This window comes from Lithobates pipiens, unplaced genomic scaffold, assembly GCF_037356315.1.
Source record: "Lithobates pipiens isolate NorthernLeopardFrog02 unplaced genomic scaffold, aLitPip1_a1.2 Scaffold_16, whole genome shotgun sequence".
In the NCBI taxonomy this organism is placed as follows: domain Eukaryota; kingdom Metazoa; phylum Chordata; class Amphibia; order Anura; family Ranidae; genus Lithobates; species Lithobates pipiens.
In genome coordinates, this window is record NW_027507748.1 from 185,682,359 (window position 1) to 185,703,254 (window position 20,896).

General features: G+C 42.6%; 1 protein-coding gene across 2 annotated transcripts in view; it reads left to right on the top strand.

Annotated features, from left to right (window-relative positions):
- The window catches only part of STS (steroid sulfatase), a 441,865-nt gene that overhangs the window by 201,913 nt on the left and 219,056 nt on the right, over positions 1-20,896 (top strand). For both annotated transcript variants that reach the window (XM_077480825.1, XM_077480826.1), the window contains one exon: positions 12,442-12,865. In XM_077480825.1, coding sequence (XP_077336951.1) covers positions 12,442-12,865 — 424 coding nt within the window. The remainder of the gene's footprint in view (positions 1-12,441; positions 12,866-20,896) is intronic.

Below are 20,896 nucleotides of genomic sequence, written 5' to 3' on the forward strand. Positions count from 1 at the left end.
GGGTGATAGGGGGCTACCCTGGACCTAACACTAACTACCCTGACAGTTTTTACTTTTACAACTGACACTGAATGCATTGATCAGTAAAGAAATGATCAATGCAATCAGTGACACTGTGACTGGGGGGGGGGGGGGCGGGGGGCGATTGGGGGGGATCGGGGGGGGGGGTTTGTGTACCTATGTGTACCTATGTGTCAGTGTAGTGTTTTGGTGCACTTACTTTTAGTCTTCTCCTCGTAGTCCGGTCAAAAAGACCGCCCCGAGAAGAATGACATCACTTCCTCCTTCCTGTGTAAACAATACACAGTGGGAGGAAGTTCGTCATTGGCCAGGAGCGATCGAGAGGGGGTGGCCAGAAACCAACGGCCATCCCCTCATCACAGATCGCTCCTGGAGGGAAACGGACCGCCGTATCCAGCGGGAGGGGGTCCGATCGGACCCCCCACCCGCTGGAAGGCAGGCACGTACATGTACGTGCTTGTGCCTGCCTGTGCCATTGTAAAGACGTACATTGGCAATACGGCGGTCCTTAAGTGGTTAAAGGGCAAAAAATTATAAATCTATTAAAGGACAATTTTATGGTCCAGTTTATTGAGGCCCCAACTAGTAATGAAGCTCTGTTGGACCTGGTAATCTTAAACCATGCAGAGCTTATTACTAATGTCCAGATAAAGGAACACCTGGGAAGCAGTGATCATAACATGAATTTGATGTTAGCGCTAAACAAGAAATACATACGGGTAAGATAAAAACACTTAACTTCAAGAGAGCAAATTTTCCAAGGATGTGGGCTGTTCTCCAGGACTTAGACTGGGAGAGAATATTGGCTTCAATGGGCACAGAACAGAAATGGGAATTCTTCAAAAAGACTGTTTGGGACCTCAATGCAAAGTATATTCCCATGGGTAATAAGATTAAAAGGCTAAAAACAAAACCTATGTGGCTCATGGCCAAAGGTAAAAAAGCTATAAAACAATAAGGCCGCGTACACACAGGCGGATTGTCTGCCAACTTAGTCCGCTGAACCGTGTTTCAGCGGACAATCCGCTCGTGTGTGGGCTTCAGCGGACTTTTTCAGCGGACAGTCTGACAGACTTTGTCTTTCGGAATTTCCATAATTTTGTCCGTCCAAACTTGGTTTTGTCCGTCCAAACTTGGTTTCAGCGGACAGTCCGCTCGTGTGTAGGCAAGTTGGACGGACTAAGTATGGCGCATGCTCAGAAAGGATTTACACGGCCGAAGGTTGCATTGCAGTGTATTGGACGTCGTTTTTCTAGTCCCGTCGTACGTGCTGTACACGTCATCACGCAAGTTTTCAGCGGACTGTCTGTTCATCGTGTGTGGTCAAGTCCGTTCATTCAAAAGTTGAACGGACTGTCTGTCGGATTGTCTGACGAACTTAGTTGGGCAGACAATCCGCCCGTGTGTACGCGGCCTAAGAGAAGAGCTTTTAAAAAATATAAAAATGAAGGAACACTAGTGTCATTTAAATGTTACAAAGAATTTAACAGAATATGTAAAAAGGAAATCAAGGATGCAAAAATTCAAAACGAACGACAGATTGCAAAAGATAGGAGGACAAACCCCCAAAAATTCTTCAAATATATTAATAGTAAAAAGGTCAGGTCTGAGCATGTAGGTCCTTTACAAAATAATCTGGAGTGGGTGACTGGGGACAAAGAGAAGGCTAATTTATTAAATACTTTCCTCAGCTCTGTGTATACTAGGGAGCATCGGGGAGCTCATGTCCATGATGGGGGTGGTAGTGACACAGCCCCAAATGATCCACAATGGCTCAAAAGTGATATGGTCCAGAAATATTTATACAGAATAAAGGTGATGGCATTCACCCACGAATCCTGAAATAATTGAGCTCTGTAATTTCAGAGCCATTGTATCTAATTTTAGGGACTCATTAATGACAGGAATAGTACCACTGAATTGGAGCAGGGCGAACGTGGTGCCTACATTTAAAAAGGGATCAAAGTCTTTACCAAGTAACTATAGACCTGTTAGTTTAACTTCTATAGTCGGGAAGATACTGGAGTGTTTAATAAAAGACCACATAGACGAGTTCTTGCTGGAAAAAAAATTTTTAAGCAACAGACAGCATGGATTCATGAAAGACAGAAGTTGTCAGACAAACCTGATTTCTTTTTATGAAGAGGTAAGTAAAACCTTGGACAGAGGGGTAGCTGTGGATGTGGTATACTTGGATTTTGCAAAAGTGTTCGACACAGTTCCCCGCACACGGCTCGTGTGTAAGGTAAAGTCTACATGCCTGGAAATAGTTTGTAAATGGATAGAAAACTGGCTAAAAGACAGAATTCAGAGAGTAGTGGTTAATGATTCTTACTCTGAATGGTCTAAGGTTATCAGTGGTGTATCCAAAGGTTCAGTGCTGGGACCCTTACTTTTTAACATCTTTATAAATGATATTGGGTCTGGGATCAAAAGTAACATTTCCGTCATTGCAGATGACATCAAGCTATGCAGTGGAATAACGTCCTTACAGGATGTCTCCAATTTACAAGCCAACCTCAATACAGTGTTTAATTGGGCGACTATGTGGCAGATGAGGTTTAATCTTGAGAAATGTAAAGTTATGCCCTTGGGGGCTAAAAATATGCATGTAGCATACATGCTAGGGGGAGTACAACTGGGGGAATCCATGGTGGAGAAGGATCTGGGGGTTTTGATAGATCATAAGCTCAATAATAACATGCAATGCCAAGCTGATGTTTCCAAAGGGAGCAAAGTCCTTTCTTGTATTAAGAGAGGTAGAGAGGTATGCAGGGGCGGACTGACCATTGGGCCTCTCAGGCACTGCCCGAGGGCCCCGAGCCACTAGGGGCCCCATCAGGGTTTCCAGCCTCAGTAAAACCAGGGACAGTACTGTATGTAAAAATCTGTTTTTTTTTACATCTGTCTCTGAAATGTCCCTTACCAACATCCTTTTGGTCTAAAAATCCTGAGATTATAGCTGCCCCACCTCTCCAGTACCTTCTCAGCCAATAGAAACATGTCTGTGTATACTATGTGTACATGTACAGTGGTGTGAAAAAGTGTTTGCCCCCTTCCTCATTTCCTGTTCCTTTGCATGTTTGTCACACTTAAGTGTTTCGGAACATCAAACCAATTTAAACAATAGTCAAGGACAACACAAGTAAACACAAAATGCAATTTGTAAATGAAGGTGTTTATTATTAAAGGTGAAAAAAAATCCAAACCATCATGGCCCTGTGTGAAAAAGTGATTGCCCTCTAAACCTAATAACTGGTTGGGCCACCCTTAGCAGCAACAACTGCAACCAAGCGTTTGCGATAACGTGCAATGAGGCTTTTACAGCGTCCTGGAGGAATTTTGGCCCACTCATCTTTGCAGAATTGTCCTAATTCAGTTACATTAGAGGGTTTTCGAGCATGAACGGCCTTTTTAAGGTCATACCACAACATCTCAATAGGATTCAGGTCAGGACTTTGGCTAGGCCACTCCAAAGTCTTCATTTTGTTTTTCTTCAGCCATTCGGTGGTGGACTTGCTGGTGTGTTTAGGATCATTGTCCTGCTGCAGAACCCAAGTTCGTTTCAGCTTGAGTACACGAACAGATGGTCGGACATTCTCCTTCAGGATCTCTTGGTAGACAGCAGAATTCATAGTTCCTTTTATCACGGCAAGTCTTCCAGGTCCTGAAGCAGCAAAACAGCCCCAGACCATCACACTACCACCACCATATTTTACTGTTGGTATAATGTTCTTTTTATGAAATGCAGTGTTCCTTCTACGCCAGATATACTTGGACACACACCTTCCAAAGAGTTCCACTTTTGTCTCATCGGTCCACAGAATGTTGTCCCAAAAGTCTTGGGGATCATCAAGATGTGTTGTGGAGAAATTGAGACGAGCTTTGATGTTCTTTTTGCTCAGCAGTGGTTTTCTCATTGGAACTCTGCCATGCAGGCCATTTTTGCGCAGTCTTTTCCTGATGGTGGAGGCATGAACGCTGACCTTAACTGAGGCAAGTGAGGCCTGCAGTTCCTTGGACGTTGTTGTGGGGTCTTTTGTGACCTCTTGGATGAGTCGTCGCTGCGCTCTTGGGGTAATTTTGGGCGGCCGACCACTCCTGGGAAGGTTCACCACTGTTCCATGTCTTCGCCATTTGTGGATAATGGCTCTCACTGTGGTTCGCTGGATTCCCAAAGCTTTGGAAATGGCTTTATAACCCTTTCCAGACTGATAGATCTCAATTACTTTCTTTCTCAATTGTTCCTGAATTTCTTTGGGTCTCGGCATGATGTGTAGCTTTTAAGGATCTTCTGGTGGACCTTACTGTGTCAAGCAGCTCCTATTTAAGTGATGCCTTGATTGTGAACAGGTGTGGCAATAATCAGGCCTGGGTGTGGCTAGAGAAATTGAACTCAGGTGTGGACAACCACAGTTATAGTATGTTTTAACAAGGGGGGCAATCACTTTTTCACACAGGGCCATGATGGTTTGGATTTTTTTTCACCTTTAATAATAAACACCTTCATTTACAAATTGCATTTTGTGTTTACTTGTGTTGTCCTTGACTATTGTTTAAATTGGTTTGATGTTCCGAAACACTTAAGTGTGACAAACATGCAAAGGAACAGGAAATGAGGAACTTTTTCACAACACTGTATGTGTATACTGTGTGATTGTATACTGTGTGTGTATACTGTGTGGCCCCATAATCTCGGATTGCCTGGGGGCCCCATAATCTCCTATTGCCCGGGGGCCCCATGAGTTGTCAGACCACCCCTGGAGGTATGGACTCTAGAGAGAGAGAGAGATAATTTTGCCCCTGTTCAAATCATAAGTAAGACCTCACCTGGAATATGCAGTTCAGTTTTGGGCACCAGTTCTCAAAAAAGATATTGGGGAACTGGAGAAAGTGCAAAGAAGGGCAACCAAACTTATAAGAGGCATGGGGGAGCTCAGCCATGGGAAAAGATTAGAGGAACTGAATGTATTCTCTCTTGAGAAGAGGAGAATAAGGGGGGATATGATCAACATGTTCAAATATATTAGGGGTCCATATAGTGAACTTGGTGTTGAGCTATTCTCTTTACGGTCAACCCAGAGGACAAGGGGGCACTCTTTACATCTAGAGGAAAAGAGATTTCATCTTCAAATATGCAAAGGTTTCTTCACAGTAAGAGCTGTGAAAATGTGGAATAGACTCCCACCAGAGGTGGTTATGGCCTGCTCAATAGATTGCTTTAAGAAAGGCCTGGATACATTTTCCTGAATGCACATAATATAACTTGGTGCTTGGTGCTTGGTGCTAACATTTATAGGTAAAGTTGATCCAGGGAAAATCCAATTGCCTCTTGAGGGATCAGGAAGGATTTTTTTACCCTGCTGTAGCAAATTGGATCATGCTCTGCTGGGGTTTTTTGCCTTCCTCTGGATCAACTATGGGTATAAAATTGGGTACCGTATATACTCGAGTATAGGCCGACCCGAGTATAAGCCGAGGCCCCCAATTTACCCCCAAAAACCTGGAAAACTTATTGACTCGTGTATAAGCCGAGGGTGAGACATGGCTGTCCATCCCTGTGTGTCCGTCCATCCCTGTGTGTGTGTCCGTCCATCCATCCCTGTGTGTGTGTCCATCCATCCATCCATCCCTGTGTGTGTATCCATCCATCCATCCATCCCTGTGTGTGTGTGTGTGTGTGTGTGTGTGTGTGTGTGTGTATCCATCCATCCATCCATCCATCCCTGTGTGTGTGTGTGTGTGTGTGTGTATCCATCCATCCATCCATCCATCCCTGTGTGTGTGTGTGTGTGTGTGTGTGTGTATCCATCCATCCATCCCTGTGTGTGTGTGTGTGTGTGTGTGTGTGTGTATCCATCCATCCATCCATCCCTGTGTGTGTGTGTGTGTGTGTATCCATCCATCCATCCATCCATCCCTGTGTGTGTGTGTGTGTATCCATCCATCCATCCATCCATCCCTGTGTGTGTGTGTGTGTATCCATCCATCCATCCATCCATCCCTGTGTGTGTGTGTGTGTGTGTGTGTGTGTGTGTGTGTGTGTGTGTGTGTGTGTGTGTGTGTGTGTGTGTCCGTGCAGCCTTGTGTGTGTGTCCAGCCTACCTGTGTCCCAAGCCTCCGTCCCGAGCCGCCGTCGTCCCGAGCCTCCTCCGTCCCGTGCCGTGCCTCCTCCGTCCCGTGCCGTGCCTCCTCCGTCCCGTGTCTCCTCCGTCCCGTGCCGTGCCGTGCCTCCTCCGTCCCGTGCCGATGGATCGCCGCTCTTCTCGGCGGCCATTCTACAATTCAAAATTCCGCCTCCGCCTGTGATAGGCGGAACACTCAATTTCCCAGCAGCCTGTGTTCCGCCTATCACAGACATCCTCTCATACTCGTCCGTAGTATGAGAATGAGCGGATGTCCGTGATAGGCGGAACACTGACTGCTGGGAAATTCAGTGTTCCGCCTATCACAGGCGGAGGCGGAGAAGGAGGCGCGGCTTTTGAAAATTAATGTCCGCCGTCTGTCTGCTCGATACGCTGATCGAGCAGTCAGACAGCGGCGACTCGAGTATAAGCCGAGGGGGCACTTTCAGCCTCAAAAAAGAGGCTGAAAATCTCGGCTTATACTCGAGTATATACGGTATATTGGATTGTACGATATTTTTTATTTTATTTATTTATTTGTGGGAATGCTTTAGCAGTTATAGGCTTAACTATTGGTACAAATAAACCAGGAGTGTTTACTTCCTCTATAATGAACCCCACAAGCAGGAGTCCTGCTGTGCTCATGTGCATTTCTCTGTAGCTTGTTTTTTAGATTATTTTTTTTTCATATGCACCTGGCTACATCTGCACTAGTGCAAAATGTAGGCTAAATCTTTAGACCAAATTGGGTGGTGAGACACTTATGCTGAGAAGGTAAGAGAGAAGCCTGAGCACCTTATTGTTTAAATGTAACATAAGAATAATTAGGGGTGAGCCCAATGTTCCTGGGCTTGGTTCGAGGTGTGTTTGACAAGCTTACTTAAAGCTGATCTCCAGGTTTTCTGTGTCTTTAAATAATTTGTTTAGACCAAGATGGCCCAAAGGAGCTATTACCTTTGCTAAGTGCTGCACAAACTTCCTCTGATTGGTGAGCATGACATCATTAGCCTGCCTCTCTGCCTCAGCCAATCAGAGGAAGCTTTGTATTCATTCACAGAAACAGAGGCGGGAAGTCTTTATCTCACAGCAGGGACCCAGTACTGTGTACAGTATATAGCTATAGTTACATGCAATACATACAGTGACTTACAACCAGTGCAGTACTTAGTGAAGAAAATAGTTTGTTTGCACCAGCTTGGTTCAAACAAACTATTTAAAGTCACAGAAAACCCAGCGATCATCTTTAAAGGGGATGTAAACCTGATTCATTAAATTTGACATAAGCACACATATCTGTAGTGTTTTCTAATCTCTCTCCAAAGTCCTGTGTCTTTCTGCTGCTCAGTTCTTCTGTTATCAGCATGATAATGTCTAACAAGTTCCCAGACAGCCAAGATAAAACCAGCCTGAAATTTGTGTTGGGACGGGTGCTATAAATAGATTAGCAGAGAGATGGTCTAGTCACAGCACAGCTCTGCACATTCCTTCCTTCCCCTGCCTATGTGGGGGGGGGGGTGCCTTTCCTCCAATCAGCTGTCACACAGTGTGCCAAGAATCCACACCCAGTGGTGAACAGGGAGAAAAAAATCTCTAACACGAAGAGCACTTTCTAAAGAATATAGCAAATTGAAGACAGCAGATATACAGTAACTCATAAAATTAGTACACCCTCACTTTTTTGTAAATATTTTATTATATATTTTCATGTGCCAACACTGATGAAATCAGTGCTACAATGTAAAGCAGTGAGTGCACAGCTTGTATAACAGTGTAAATATGCTGTCCCCTCAAAATAACTCAACACACAGCCATTAATGTCTAAACCTCTGGCAACAAAAGTGAGTACACCATTAAGTGAAAATGTCCAAATTGGGGCCCTATTAGCCATTTTCCCTCTCTGTTGTCATGAGACTCATTAGTGTTACATGGTCTCAGGTGTAAATGGGGAGCAGGTCTATTAAATATGGTGTTATCGCTCTCACTCTCTCATACTGGTCACTGGAAGTTCAACATGGCACCTCATGGCAAAGAACTCTGAGGATCTGAAAAAATAATAATTGTTGATCTACATAAAGTTGGCCTAGGCTATAAGAAGATTGACAACACCCTGAAACTGAGCTGCAGCACGGTGGCCAAGACCATACATTGATTTAACAGGACAGGTTCCACTCAGAACAGGCCTTGCCATGGTTGACCAAAGAAGTTGAGTACATCTGCTCAGCGTCATATCCAGAGGTTGTCTTTGGGAAATAGACATATGAGTGCTGCCAGCATTGGTGCAGAGGCTGAAGGGGTGGGGGTCAGCCTTTCAATGCTCAGACCATACACTGCGCACTGCATCAAATTGGTCTGCATGGCTGTCGTCCCAGAAGGAAGCCTCTTATAAAGATGATGTACAAGAAAGCTCCTCCCCCTTCGGAGACTGGGCTACAGGGCAGTATTCCAACATAGCGACCCAAACACACCTCCAAGACAACCACTACCTTGCTAAAGAAACTGAGGGTAAAGCTGATGGACTGGCCAAACATGTCTCCAGATCTAAACCCTATTGAGCATCTGTGGGGCATTCTCAAAGGAAAGGTGGAGGAGCGCAAGGTCTCTAACATCCACCAGCTCCATGATATCATCATGGAGGAGTGGAAGAGGACTCCAGTGGCAACCTACAACGCTCCGTGAACTCCATGACCAAGAAGGTCAAGGCAGTGCTGGAAAATAGTGTTGGCCACACAAAATATAGACATTTTGGGTCCAGTTTGGACATTTTCACTTAGGGGTGTATTCACTTTTGTTGCCAGCGGTTTAGACATTAATGGCTGTGTGTTGAGTTATTTTGAGGTGACAGCAAATTTACACTGTTATACAAGCTGTACACGCTACTTTACATTATAGCAAAGTGTAATTTCTTCAGTGTTGTCACATGAAAAAATATAATAAAATATTTACAAAAATGTGAGGGGTGTACTCACTTTTGTGAGATACTGTACATTTATATTATATAATTTGTTTAATCTTTGTGTATCATCTGAGGCTGTTCCCTTCACTGGGTATATGTGAGGGTTTACATTCACTTTAAGTCCAGGTGCTGACTCCATTTGGAGCTTAAAAATTAGTAATGGCCATTTCTTAGGCTAATAGGTATTTTATTGTAAAAACACGAGGCATGGGAAACTAGGAACCTTCTTGGGGATGCTCTGAACCTGCATGAGAAGTGGAGCATCTGTACAATGTATAAGGCCTACCACACCAAAACTGACATTTACAAAAACAAAAAAGGCTGTTTAAATTGCTGCTAAATGATAGCTTCAGCCACTTCCTCCTGTTTGTAAACAAAGTTGCTGGAGATTCTCTTCATTTAGGGTTCAGGGAGATATTGCGCATTATAGTTGATGAAACCTCTCCCACTTCGCACCACATGTTATTACATTTTAAAAACAATTATACAATTTGTTTGTGTTTATTTGTACCACAAAAAAAAACTTTCTTTTTTTTATTTTTTTGAGATATTGGACATTCAACGTTAGATTATGTAACCTAAAGCCCCGCCTACTTTGCACTGTATTATTACATTTCATATTTATGCTGGATTGGCAGGAAAAACAAGCATATTGGTATAATGTATTTTTTTTTTTTTAAATAGCACTCTCATTTTTCATCAGAAAGAATGATTATGGGACTCATTTATGCTTTTTAACCTGAGCTACCCTGAAAACCTAAAATATATGTAGCACTTACCCCAGAAGAAGCGGCTGAATTTTTCTGAGCTTACCCATTACCTCCACCAGCTAGGAACTCGTTGTCCATGTCTAGGGGTTCCCAGGGTTGAGGGCCCAGTAACTGTAGAGAACGACACTTGGATTCCTTGTTAGGATTTTTATTTTGCATAAAACAGTTGAACAAACTCAGTCTCTAAGTTGGGAATAGAGGGTATCAGGGTAAAGTTTAGCTTAGGTGTTTGGAACTGCGGACTTCAATAAAAGTCTCTCTCTGTACATAATCCGGGGAATAGCCACTCGCAACTGGATTCTTTAACTGTTGGATAAATCCTTGACCTTGGATCTAGCAGCCAACAAGTAATTCTAGCCTTGCAAAGTCTCTCACGCAGACTTGGTTGAAAAACTTGGTTGTAACCGGAAGGATAGAGGTAGGAACTTTTCTTACTGTACCAAAATCTTGCAGCCTGTCCAGTGATACCATAAGAAATGTGAATTCAATCAATGTCCATGGCAGCTCAGCTTCCAGGCTCTTACCGAGCAGCCAGCCTGGTGCGTGGTCTTCTTACTGAAGAGTCCTCCCCTGGTTGCATGTAGAGTTGCTGGGCCTCTCCAAACCCGAGACAACACTGGAACACCTTAGAATCCTCCTTCCAGTTACTGCGCCTTGAACTAGCCAGTTCCGAGGCTCGGAAATGGATGGATCTGCACCCCAGGCCATGAGGGCCTCTGGGGGCTGTTCAGGAGGACCAGGACCACGGAGTCAGCAACAACTTCTGGACCGGAACCCAGAACTACCTGACTTCCGCACCTTAAGTACCCTCTCCTGGAATACACAGCGAGACAAACGCCCACTGATTGGCTCCGAAAGAGAGATTGGTACCAAATGCAACCAGACTGCGTTCTAATGCCTCCCACAGGTGTGAACCCCACCTATCACATATATACCCACATATGAGGCAGAACCTCAATACAGCCCAGCCAAACTGATGCCAAAGCACAATTTAGAGCAATTAACCCCAAAACTTAACTACAGTTTTGGGAAAAAACTAAATTTACAGACATAGCGCATACTCATTAGGCGTACCGGCGCTTTCATATACCTTTACGTTTTTCAGAAGATCTTTTTAGAGCTAGATGTGGGGAATCTATATTCAAAAGTTCACACTTTAACCGCTTGCCAAGCAGCCACTGTCATTATGCTGTGGCTGGTCTGCTCTCCTGAACAAACCACCATAGGTGTACATTGGTGTTTGCACAGGAGATAGCAGAGATAGTGTGCCGCAATCGCGGTATACAGAGGCAGAATGGGGATTTGTCTATGTAAACAAGGCAATTCCCTGTTTTGCCAGATGACGTCAGAGATCTTCTGTTCCCAGTGATCAGGAACAGTGATCTGTCATGTCCCTGGTAGCCCACCCCCCTTACAGTTAGAATAAGCTGAGGGAACAAACTTAACCCTTTGATCACCCCCTAGTGTTAACCCCTTCCCTGCCAGTGTCATTTATACATTGATCAGTGCATTTTTATAGCACTGCTCAATGTAGTAATGTCACTGGTCCCCAAAAAGTGTCATCCAGTGTCAGATTTGTCCCCTGCAATGTCGCAGTCCTGCTAAAAATCACAGATCGCTGCCATTACCAGTAAAAACAATAACAAATAAATAAAAGTCCCTAAATCTATCCCATAATTTTTAGACGTGGTAACTTTTGCGCAACCAATAAATATTAAATTTTTTTTTACCAAAAATATGTAGAAGAATATATGTTGGCCTAAACTGAGGAATACATTTTTTTTGGTGGGGATATGTATTATAGCAGAAAGTAAAAAAAATATATTTTTCAAAATGTGTTTGGGTACAGCGTCACGACAGGGCAATTGTCAATTAAATCGCATTGAATTAACCGCATTGCAAAAAATGGCCTGGTCATTAAGGGGTCAAATCCTTCTGGGACTGAAATGGTTAAAGTGCAAATACCTTTCTAAAAGGCTTAAAAAAAGTTAATACATTCTGTATTCTATGTTCTTTACATATGTACTGTATATACATGTGTGTGTTTCAGTTTGATTTGTTAGCTGAGAAAGAGGCATGTTTTATATTTTTTTTAAATGTTTACATTTACATTTATTGCTGCTTCAATAATATTACATTTGTAACATTTTATAAGTAATGTTCATTTGTTTTGAAAATCTGTTTCATGAAACTATTCCTTTAAAAAAAAAAAAAAACATATTATTGTATTATTTTTATATAAAAACCTTCAAACATATATCAAATACATTTAGAAAATACATTTACCAATTTTGATTGAGTTACAATTTACGATCATCTAAAACTAAGTAACTAGGTCCAAAAGCAGTAGGGCAGCACAGTGGTGTAGTGGTTTGCACTTTTGCCTAGCAGCCAAAGGGTCACTGGTTGAAATCCTGACCACGACACTACCTGCCTTCAGGTTGCATGCTCTACCTGTGCCTGTGTAGGTTTCCTCCCACAATCCATAGACATGCTGGTAGAGTAATTTAGAAATACTGTATTTGTACATAGTAAGTAGGCCTGTTAATAACATATCTTTGTTTACTTGTAGGAAAATGGCATCTTGGACTGAATAAGGAGAGAAACAATGATTTTCATCACCACCCACTAAATCATGGATTTGATTATTTTTATGGAACAACAACAACACATTTGCGGGACTGCATACCAGGGAATGGAAGTGTTTTTGTCACTGGACTAGCAGAAATCCTAAAAAAATTGTTTGCAATTGTTTGCCTTACATTGGTAACCCTTATTTTTCTGAACTACACTGGACATGTTAAAACACCCTGGAGACTCTTCTTCTACTTTCTTTTGTGCATCATTATCTTTATGGTTCCCTTGATTTTCTACTTTTGGAACTTCCGTTACTTCAATTGTTTTTTGATGAAAAACTACCAGATTATCCAGCAACCATTAATATATGAAAACCTTACACAAAAATGTACAAAAGAGGCTATGAGATTTATATCCAGGTAAGATTTACTAATATTTTTTTAATACAAATAGTCACATAAATAGCACTGGACATTTTTGATGTGTTATATGTGTATGTACATGTTAAGATCAAGTGGACAAATTATTGCCATAGGCAGAAATGGAATTACAGCAAAATTACCAAATTGACTGCCCTATATATTTCCTGACATCATTGCATGGGCCTAAAGCTGAGCCAAATAGAAGAAAAAAACACATGATGGAGGGCAGAGCTGTAAATACTAGTAAGACGATACATACCTACTAGGGATGAGCCAAACACCCCCCAGTTCGGTTTGCACAAGAACTTGTGAACAGGAAAAAAATGTATGTGAACATCATTAAAGTCTTTGGGGCACGAACATGAAAAATCAAAAGTGCTAATTTTAAAGGCTTATATATAAGTTATTGTCATCAAAAGTGTCTGGGTCCTGGTTCCTGCCCCAAGGGACATGTATCAATTCAAACAAAACATTTTAAAAACTGACATTTCTTCAGGAGCAGTGATTTTAATAATGCTTAAAGTGAAACAATCAAAATTAAATATTCCCTTAAATATCATGCCTGTCCTTAGTATGCCTGTAAAGTAGCGCATTTTTCCCATGTTTAGAACATTACCACAGAAAAATGACATTTCTAAAGAAAAAAAGTAATTTAAAACTGCTCACAGCTGTAATGTATTGTCGGATCCTGGCAATATAGATAAAAATCATTGAAAAAAATGGCATGGTTCACCCCAGCTCATTACTAGGCCTTTCGGTTCTGGTATGGATATTAAGGGGAAATCCACACTAAAATGTAAAAAAAAAAAATTGCTTGGGGGTCCCCCCAAAATCCATACCAGGCTCTTCAAGTGTGGTATTGATATTAAGGGGAACCCCGAGCCAAAATTAAAAAAAAATGGTGGTGGGGTCCCCCCAAAATCTATACCAGACCCTTATCAGAGCATGCAACCTGCCAGGCCACAGGAATAGACGGGAGACTAGAGAGCACCCCCCTCTTGAACCATACCAGGCCACGTAACCTCAACATGGGGAGGATGCTTTGGGGTCTTCCCCAAAGCAACCCTTGCCTGGTAGTTGTGGGAATCTGTGGGCAGGGGGATTATCAGAATCTGGAAGCCCCTTTTAACAAGGGGACCCCAAGATCCTGCCCCTCCCTATGTAAATGGGTTTCAGGTACACTGTACCCCTACACATTCACCAAAAAAGTGTCAAAATGGTAAAAATAACAGGAGACAGTTTGGTCAGTCCTTTATTTTTTTTTAAATGGCGCGTTCTGCAGGCGCTCGAATTTCCTGCGAAAGCCCCATAATGTTCGGTATTCGGTGAACGGGGGAGCACACCTGATGTTCAAGTCGAACTTACTTTCGACTCGAACCGTAGGTTCATCCCTAATACCTACTAAAATTAAAGAAATATATAAACAGCCAGGGTGGGATTATAATCATTAACCTTTCATTTTCTACTTGGGGTCTGCTAGAGAGTTTGTTTAACCTACTGAGTTCAAAAGTGAATGCACGGAGCAGGTAAGTATGACATGTTTGTTATTCGATTTTTTTATTTATTTTTTAACTTTACAATCACCTTAAAGCAGAGTTCCACCCAGCGTTACTACTTGGTCTTAAACGAAAGACCACCCCTCTACCCCTCATTTTTGGATATACATTTTCTTTTCTTACCTTAGTTGTAAAAAGGTGAATTTCCATCCCAGCCTCGCCATGGTGAACAACGGAAATTCCTCCTCTGGCTCGGCCCTTCTCCTCCTCCTCCTCCCGCTGCCTTCTGGGATAATTTGTGTGTCCCAAAAGACGATGAGCCATTCAGAAAGCGCTGCACGACTCGTGCATGCGCAGTAGGAAACCTGAAGGCTCCACTGCCAGTTTCCCTTAGTTACAATGGCGGCACCTGAACCCGATCCAATGGACGGATCAGCCTCGGGGACATTACACGCTCTCTGGACAGGTAAGCGTCCTTATCAAAAGTTAGGAGCTACAGTGTTTGTAGCTGCTGACTTTAAAAAAGAAATACTTTTTTGAGGGTGGAACTCCGCTTTAAGTATATTTACATTTTAAAAGCATAATAGGTCTATTATTTATTTGTATAGTCTGCTGAAATAAAGTTACACATATGGGCTTTAATGAATATAAATATACACATTGTAAATTAAAATGACAACAAACTATCACCCAATAGGATTAGATGTCATATTTGGTCGATATTTGAATATATTATAAAATGGAACAAGGGTAATAAATCTACCATATCTTGTTGTAATTTGTATGCAAATATGATTAGCTTGGACCTAAAAATGTTGCAGAGATTCAAACTTTTATTTATTCAAGCTTTTATAAATAGGTCACCTCTTAGATTTATCAATTCAATTTGCTTTCAAGAGCAGACAGTTTATTTTTTCATTATCATTTACGTTATCAAACAAATAAGCAAAGCAATGTACAGAGACATCAGTCTGATGAAGATTCACACAGCTCAATGACCACTGGAATTAAATGAGCAATTTTCTCTGCCCGTTAATTGTAAATAGATTAAGGTTTTTTTTTTTTTCTGCTGTCGCACAGAGAAGAAAAAGAAATCAATACACATTTCTTAAGCTGCTCAAACTTGGAATACATATTTAGAAAAAAAAAATGCAAATATTTTGCACTGCAGGTGAAGAAAATGATTAGATTGCAGAAAAATGTCTTGATTGACAGAGGTTGGACTGGTGTAATTACCTTACCATGTTCCATCCATTAATTTACTCACTAGGAGTTTTACAATAGTATAAAATGTGAATGGATAGTAATTAATGTACTTTAAATTTTAATACCTTCGTTGCTTAAGTCTTCCCAATAAATGGCCTAATTTGCAGGCACTTCAACTTTCATAAAGGTCAGGAAATGCCATGCTTAACCTTTAGAAATTAGCAAAGCATGTAGTTGCACTTGTTCAGCTGAAAGAGGTGTTTTACTCAAAGTCAAAGGGCTTTATTTTCCAGTTATGAGAGGCTATTAAAGCTCATGAGCTATGGATAGACTCACTAATCATATTTTAATACTGAAGCATTTAAATGAAATGTTTTGATATAAAACATAAAATCACAATGATGTCAGTTACAATATATACTTTAAACAAAGCAAAACCTATGTTGGCCATAAAAAGCCATAACAAAAAGAATACATTTTTGATTTGAAGACAAACTTCAGTCAAACAGCTAAATACACAGATATTATAACCATGTGAGATTTGTTTTCTTGGTAAAGGATTTGTATTTCTGTTTATCCAGTCCTGTCATTTACTCAGCTCTGCCACAAAGCACAGTCCTGTCTGGAAAGGGGACCAGATTTTTATTTGCAGCATTTTTACTTTCATTTGCAGTTCTCATTCCCACTCCCATCCAGTGGCAGCCAGTAAAAAAACAGGCATTTTCCTCCTGCCAGCAAAATGCCAGTGACAGGAAAAGATTGCCAGTAAAAAAATATGGCTGTGATGCTCGGCACAGAACTGTGCATGCGCAGCTCTGGTTTGGAGGCGGCAATGACCCTCCAAGTGCCTGCTACAGTGTGTTTGGGTGGGTCTGGTGGAGGTGGTGCCTGAGCATGTCGTGTGGTGTCATGGTGCAAGGGAGCCGAGCCAAGTGGCCAGAGCCTTGTGTGTGGGTCTGTGGGATGGGAATAAGGCAAGCCAGCAGCTGGACTGTCAGTGCTGTTTGAATTGAAGTGGACAGAAGTGACCACCTGGTGTGGAGAGAGACTGTCGCTGTGACTTAGGAGGGGACGTGTCATGTCGCTGAGGTGTCATCATCATCTGTGCTGCTTCTGCACAATACTGTCCGTGTCACTATGAGAGTCAATTTAATATGTTTTTGCCTGCCCATTCTAATTTCTTTCCTTCCTGAGTCTTGTCCCTGAGCTTACTATATTGAAAATAAAATAAGAAATATATTTTATATTTTTTTGCCTTAATATCTACCTTAAATCACATTGCTAATTGCACAGTATACTAGTTTGTAGCCTAAATACTTAAATTTTCACTTAAAATTGTAATTTTGTAACATGTGGAAATGCCAGTAAAAACTTGGCTGTGCCAGTGAATTGTGGGTGCCGTGTCAGTAAATTTAAAACTGATAGGTTGGCAACGCTGCTCCCATCCTGTGACTGGATAGTGTAAGGAGATGCAGCATCCTAATGAGCTCATCTCTCTTTCACTCTACTCTTTCCTTACCCTTTGACGAAGTCATGTGTTCAGTGACACAACGCGTCAGGGAGGAGCCAGGTGCCATCAATTCCGGTTAGTACCATACATAGCTGTACCTAGGATTTTCAACTGTAAGTTACTACTTGTTTGTCTAAATAAATTGGATTGAAATACTGCACTATGGAGCTCCTCCTCCCTTTATTGCATGACCATACTACCTTGGATGAGCCTGAACTTCACCCTGGTACCGGTATTGCTGTGCATATCTGTGGGAATCAATCAATTGCTGAGGATCTTGCTTATACTCATACCAAGGCTTGACTTGATCTGTAGGGGTCTTTGTATGAGGTGAGAGGCTGGGAGAAACGTGTGGCGCACCACGGATGGTGATAGCAATTGGATGAAGTGGACTTCGTTCAATCATACTGCCCATGCACTTTTTGCTTTTTATATGAATTGTCACTTGGAGGCTCTATCCTCTTTATTGGACTTTGATTGCACTTTTGGAGTACTTTTGCACTTTATTAGCTTCATTTGCACTTTACTAGAATTTTTGATATTATGAATGTTTATTACCATATACTATGTTGATGATTACTTGCACCTGATTACCCAGCACATAAGCTTTAACACAGTCCTGGAAGTGTTATTCATTAAGTGTGTTTATCATACCTATTTCTGTTCACTGTTTTATTATTTTGAGTTAGCGCCACATACTATTTTATTCATCTACAGATACAATACTCATCATTAGCCACAGCAATTTAACCCTGAATCCTCCCCCTTCTAATTTTTTTTGGTTGGAGGTCATTGCTGTCACCTACAAAGAAGCATTTGCAACACTCATCATGAAGTAATTGATCTTAACAGCTCTCATTATTGCTGGCAACCATTCAAGGATATCCCCTATAGCACAGAGATAGTGAGGGTAAAAATGGGGGAGGGGTATGCCTGTATATCAAAAATGATGTACAAGTGAATGTGAGGGACAACATCACTAATTGAGCAAGGGAGGAGGTGGAATCCTTATGGGTAGAGCTACAAAGGGAGGAAACCAAGGGGAAAGAAATACTGGGAGCATGCTATAGTCCCCCCCAAACCAGAGGGGGTTGGTGGACCTGGTTATGTTGTTATGGATTGCAATTAATATTATAAACTGCAATATTTAATTTAATTATGAATTACAATATTTTGCTTTTGTAATAAGTTTATATGCTGAGTTGCTCAGATCAATATAAGGATTGTTTTCTTATAACAGTATGCTCATTAGTAGGGATGAGCTTCGTGTTCGAGTCGAACGTACGTTCGACGCGAACATTGGCCGTTCGGCCGTTCGGCGAATTCCGAACGTTTGGGCCGTTCGCGTCAAAATTCGAGTGACGCGCGCGCGGACCACAATGCACTGCGGTGGCGCAGTGCATTGCTGCCCCATGATTGGCCAAGCATGCACTGTGACCCCGCATGCTTGCCCAATCGCAGCGCCGGCAGCGAGGAGAGCCATGATTGGCCACAGGCATCCTGCCTGTGGCCAATCATAGCTCAGGCTGTGTAGTGCACGCCCCACACTATATAAGGCCGCCTTTGAGGCGGCCTCGTGTAGTGTGTTACTTAGCATCTGAAGCAGTGGGTGTTCTGTGTACCTTCAACACAGTACACACCAATTGTTTTTGGCTGATTTCCTATCTTGCTGCTGTGTAGTGGTTGTTGTCTGTGCCCTGACTGCAGTATACACCACTATATTCACCTCACCTATATAGCTAGTGATCTAGCTTTAACCACTTAACAACTGCCCATTGCCGATTAACGGCTTCAGGGGGGTTGTTTAACTCTGAGAGGCCGTTAATTAACGGCCTCCCAGAATTCTGCTCTCGCGTGCCCCGAGGTGTGCGCACTCGAGAGCATCCGTTACCGCCGGGTCGCATCACGGATCACGGTAAACGGCCGCTCATAGCGGCCGTTTACCACGTGATTGCTCTGTCAAATGACGGAGTGATCACTTGGAAACAAACCGTGGTAATCATGTTATGACGCCTGTTCCTCCCTCCCCTCTCTGTACCGATCGGTACAGCGGAGGGGAAAGAGATCGGTGTCAGCAGCGATGTGGGCTGCATCTGCAGTGCCCACATCGCTGCTCACCCAATTTAACCCCTCAATTCCCTGCCAATACTCTGCAATACCCCGCCATTACTCTGCAGTGCAGTACCCTGCCATTACTCTGCAGTGCAGTACCCTGCCATTACTCTGCAGTACCCCCCATTACTCTGCAGTAACCCCCATTACTCTGCAGTACCCCCCAATACTCTGCAGTACCCGCCATTACTCTGCAGTACCCGCCATTACTCTGCAGTACCCCCAATACTCTGCAGTACCCTGCCATTACTCTGCAGTACCCGCCATTACTCTGCAGTACCCCCAATACTCTGCAGTACCCTGCCATTACTCTGCAGTACCCCCCATTACTCTGCAGTAACCCCCATTACTCTGCAGTAACCCCCATTACTCTGCAGTACCCGCCATTACTCTGCAGTACCCCCAATACTCTGCAGTACCCTGCCATTACTCTGCAGTACCCGCCATTACTCTGCAGTACCCCCAATACTCTGCAGTACCCTGCCATTACTCTGCAGTACCCCCATTACTCTGCAGTAACCCCCATCACTCTGCAGTACCCCCCAATACTCTGCAGTACCCGCCATTACTCTGCAGTAACCCCCATTACTCTGCAGTACCCCCCAATACTCTGCAGTACCCGCCATTACTCTGCAGTACCCGCCATTACTCTGCAGTACCCCCAATACTCTGCAGTACCCTGCCATTACTCTGTAGTACACCCCAATACTCTGCAGTACCCTGCTATTACTCTGTAGTACCCCGCCAATACCCCGCCAATACTCTGTAATACCCTGCCATAAATTGCCATACCCAGCCATACTCAGAGATACCCAGCCATACTCGGTGATACCCTGAAATACCCAGCCATAGACGCCCCCCACCCCTCACCGCCCTCCGGTGCTTCTACCAACTCGCCAGTACGATCAAAGCCAGAATCTTTTTTTTATTTTTTATTTCAGGCTTCCCAGTCATATTGACCCCCCAGATTTCACTGTAAAGAGGACCTGTCACCCCATATTCCTATTACAAGGGATGTTTACATTTCTTGTAATAGGAATAAAAGTGATCAAAAATATATTTTTGGGGAAAAAAATGTCAAACTAAAATAAATAAAGTAAAATGAACAATAAAAAAATAAAATAAACATTAAAGCGCCCATGTCCCCATGTGCTCGCATGTGCCACACATGTGAGGTATCGCCGAGAATGTTAGAGCGAGAGCAATAATTCTAGTCCTAGACCTCCTCTGCAACTCAAAACATGTAACCAGTAAAAAAAAAATTAAAGCGTCGCCTATGGGGATTTTTTAAGTAGCGACGTTTGGCGCCATTCCACGGGCATGTGCAATTTTGAAGAGTGACATGTTTGATATCTATTTACTCAGCATAACTTCATCTTTCACTTTATGCAAACATTGGGCTAACAAGTGGTTAATAATAGAGCTTGCAGTCAGTAGTGTTAGGAGATAGTGCGTGCTGTCTGCGTGCTCTGTACCCAGTACATACCGCTATAATATAGGGCAGGCCCCTACTTTCAAACATCCAACTTACATACATCTCCTACTTGCAAACGCAAGGAGACAACAGCAAGTGAGATGAAAAAAGATGGACGACAAAACAAATTATACAGGGGTGATAACCCTTCCCTATGTTTTCCAAAAAGCTTAAAGATAGTTTTTTTGACTGGAGCTACACTTTAAAAATGTACCGGTTGAAAATGACAA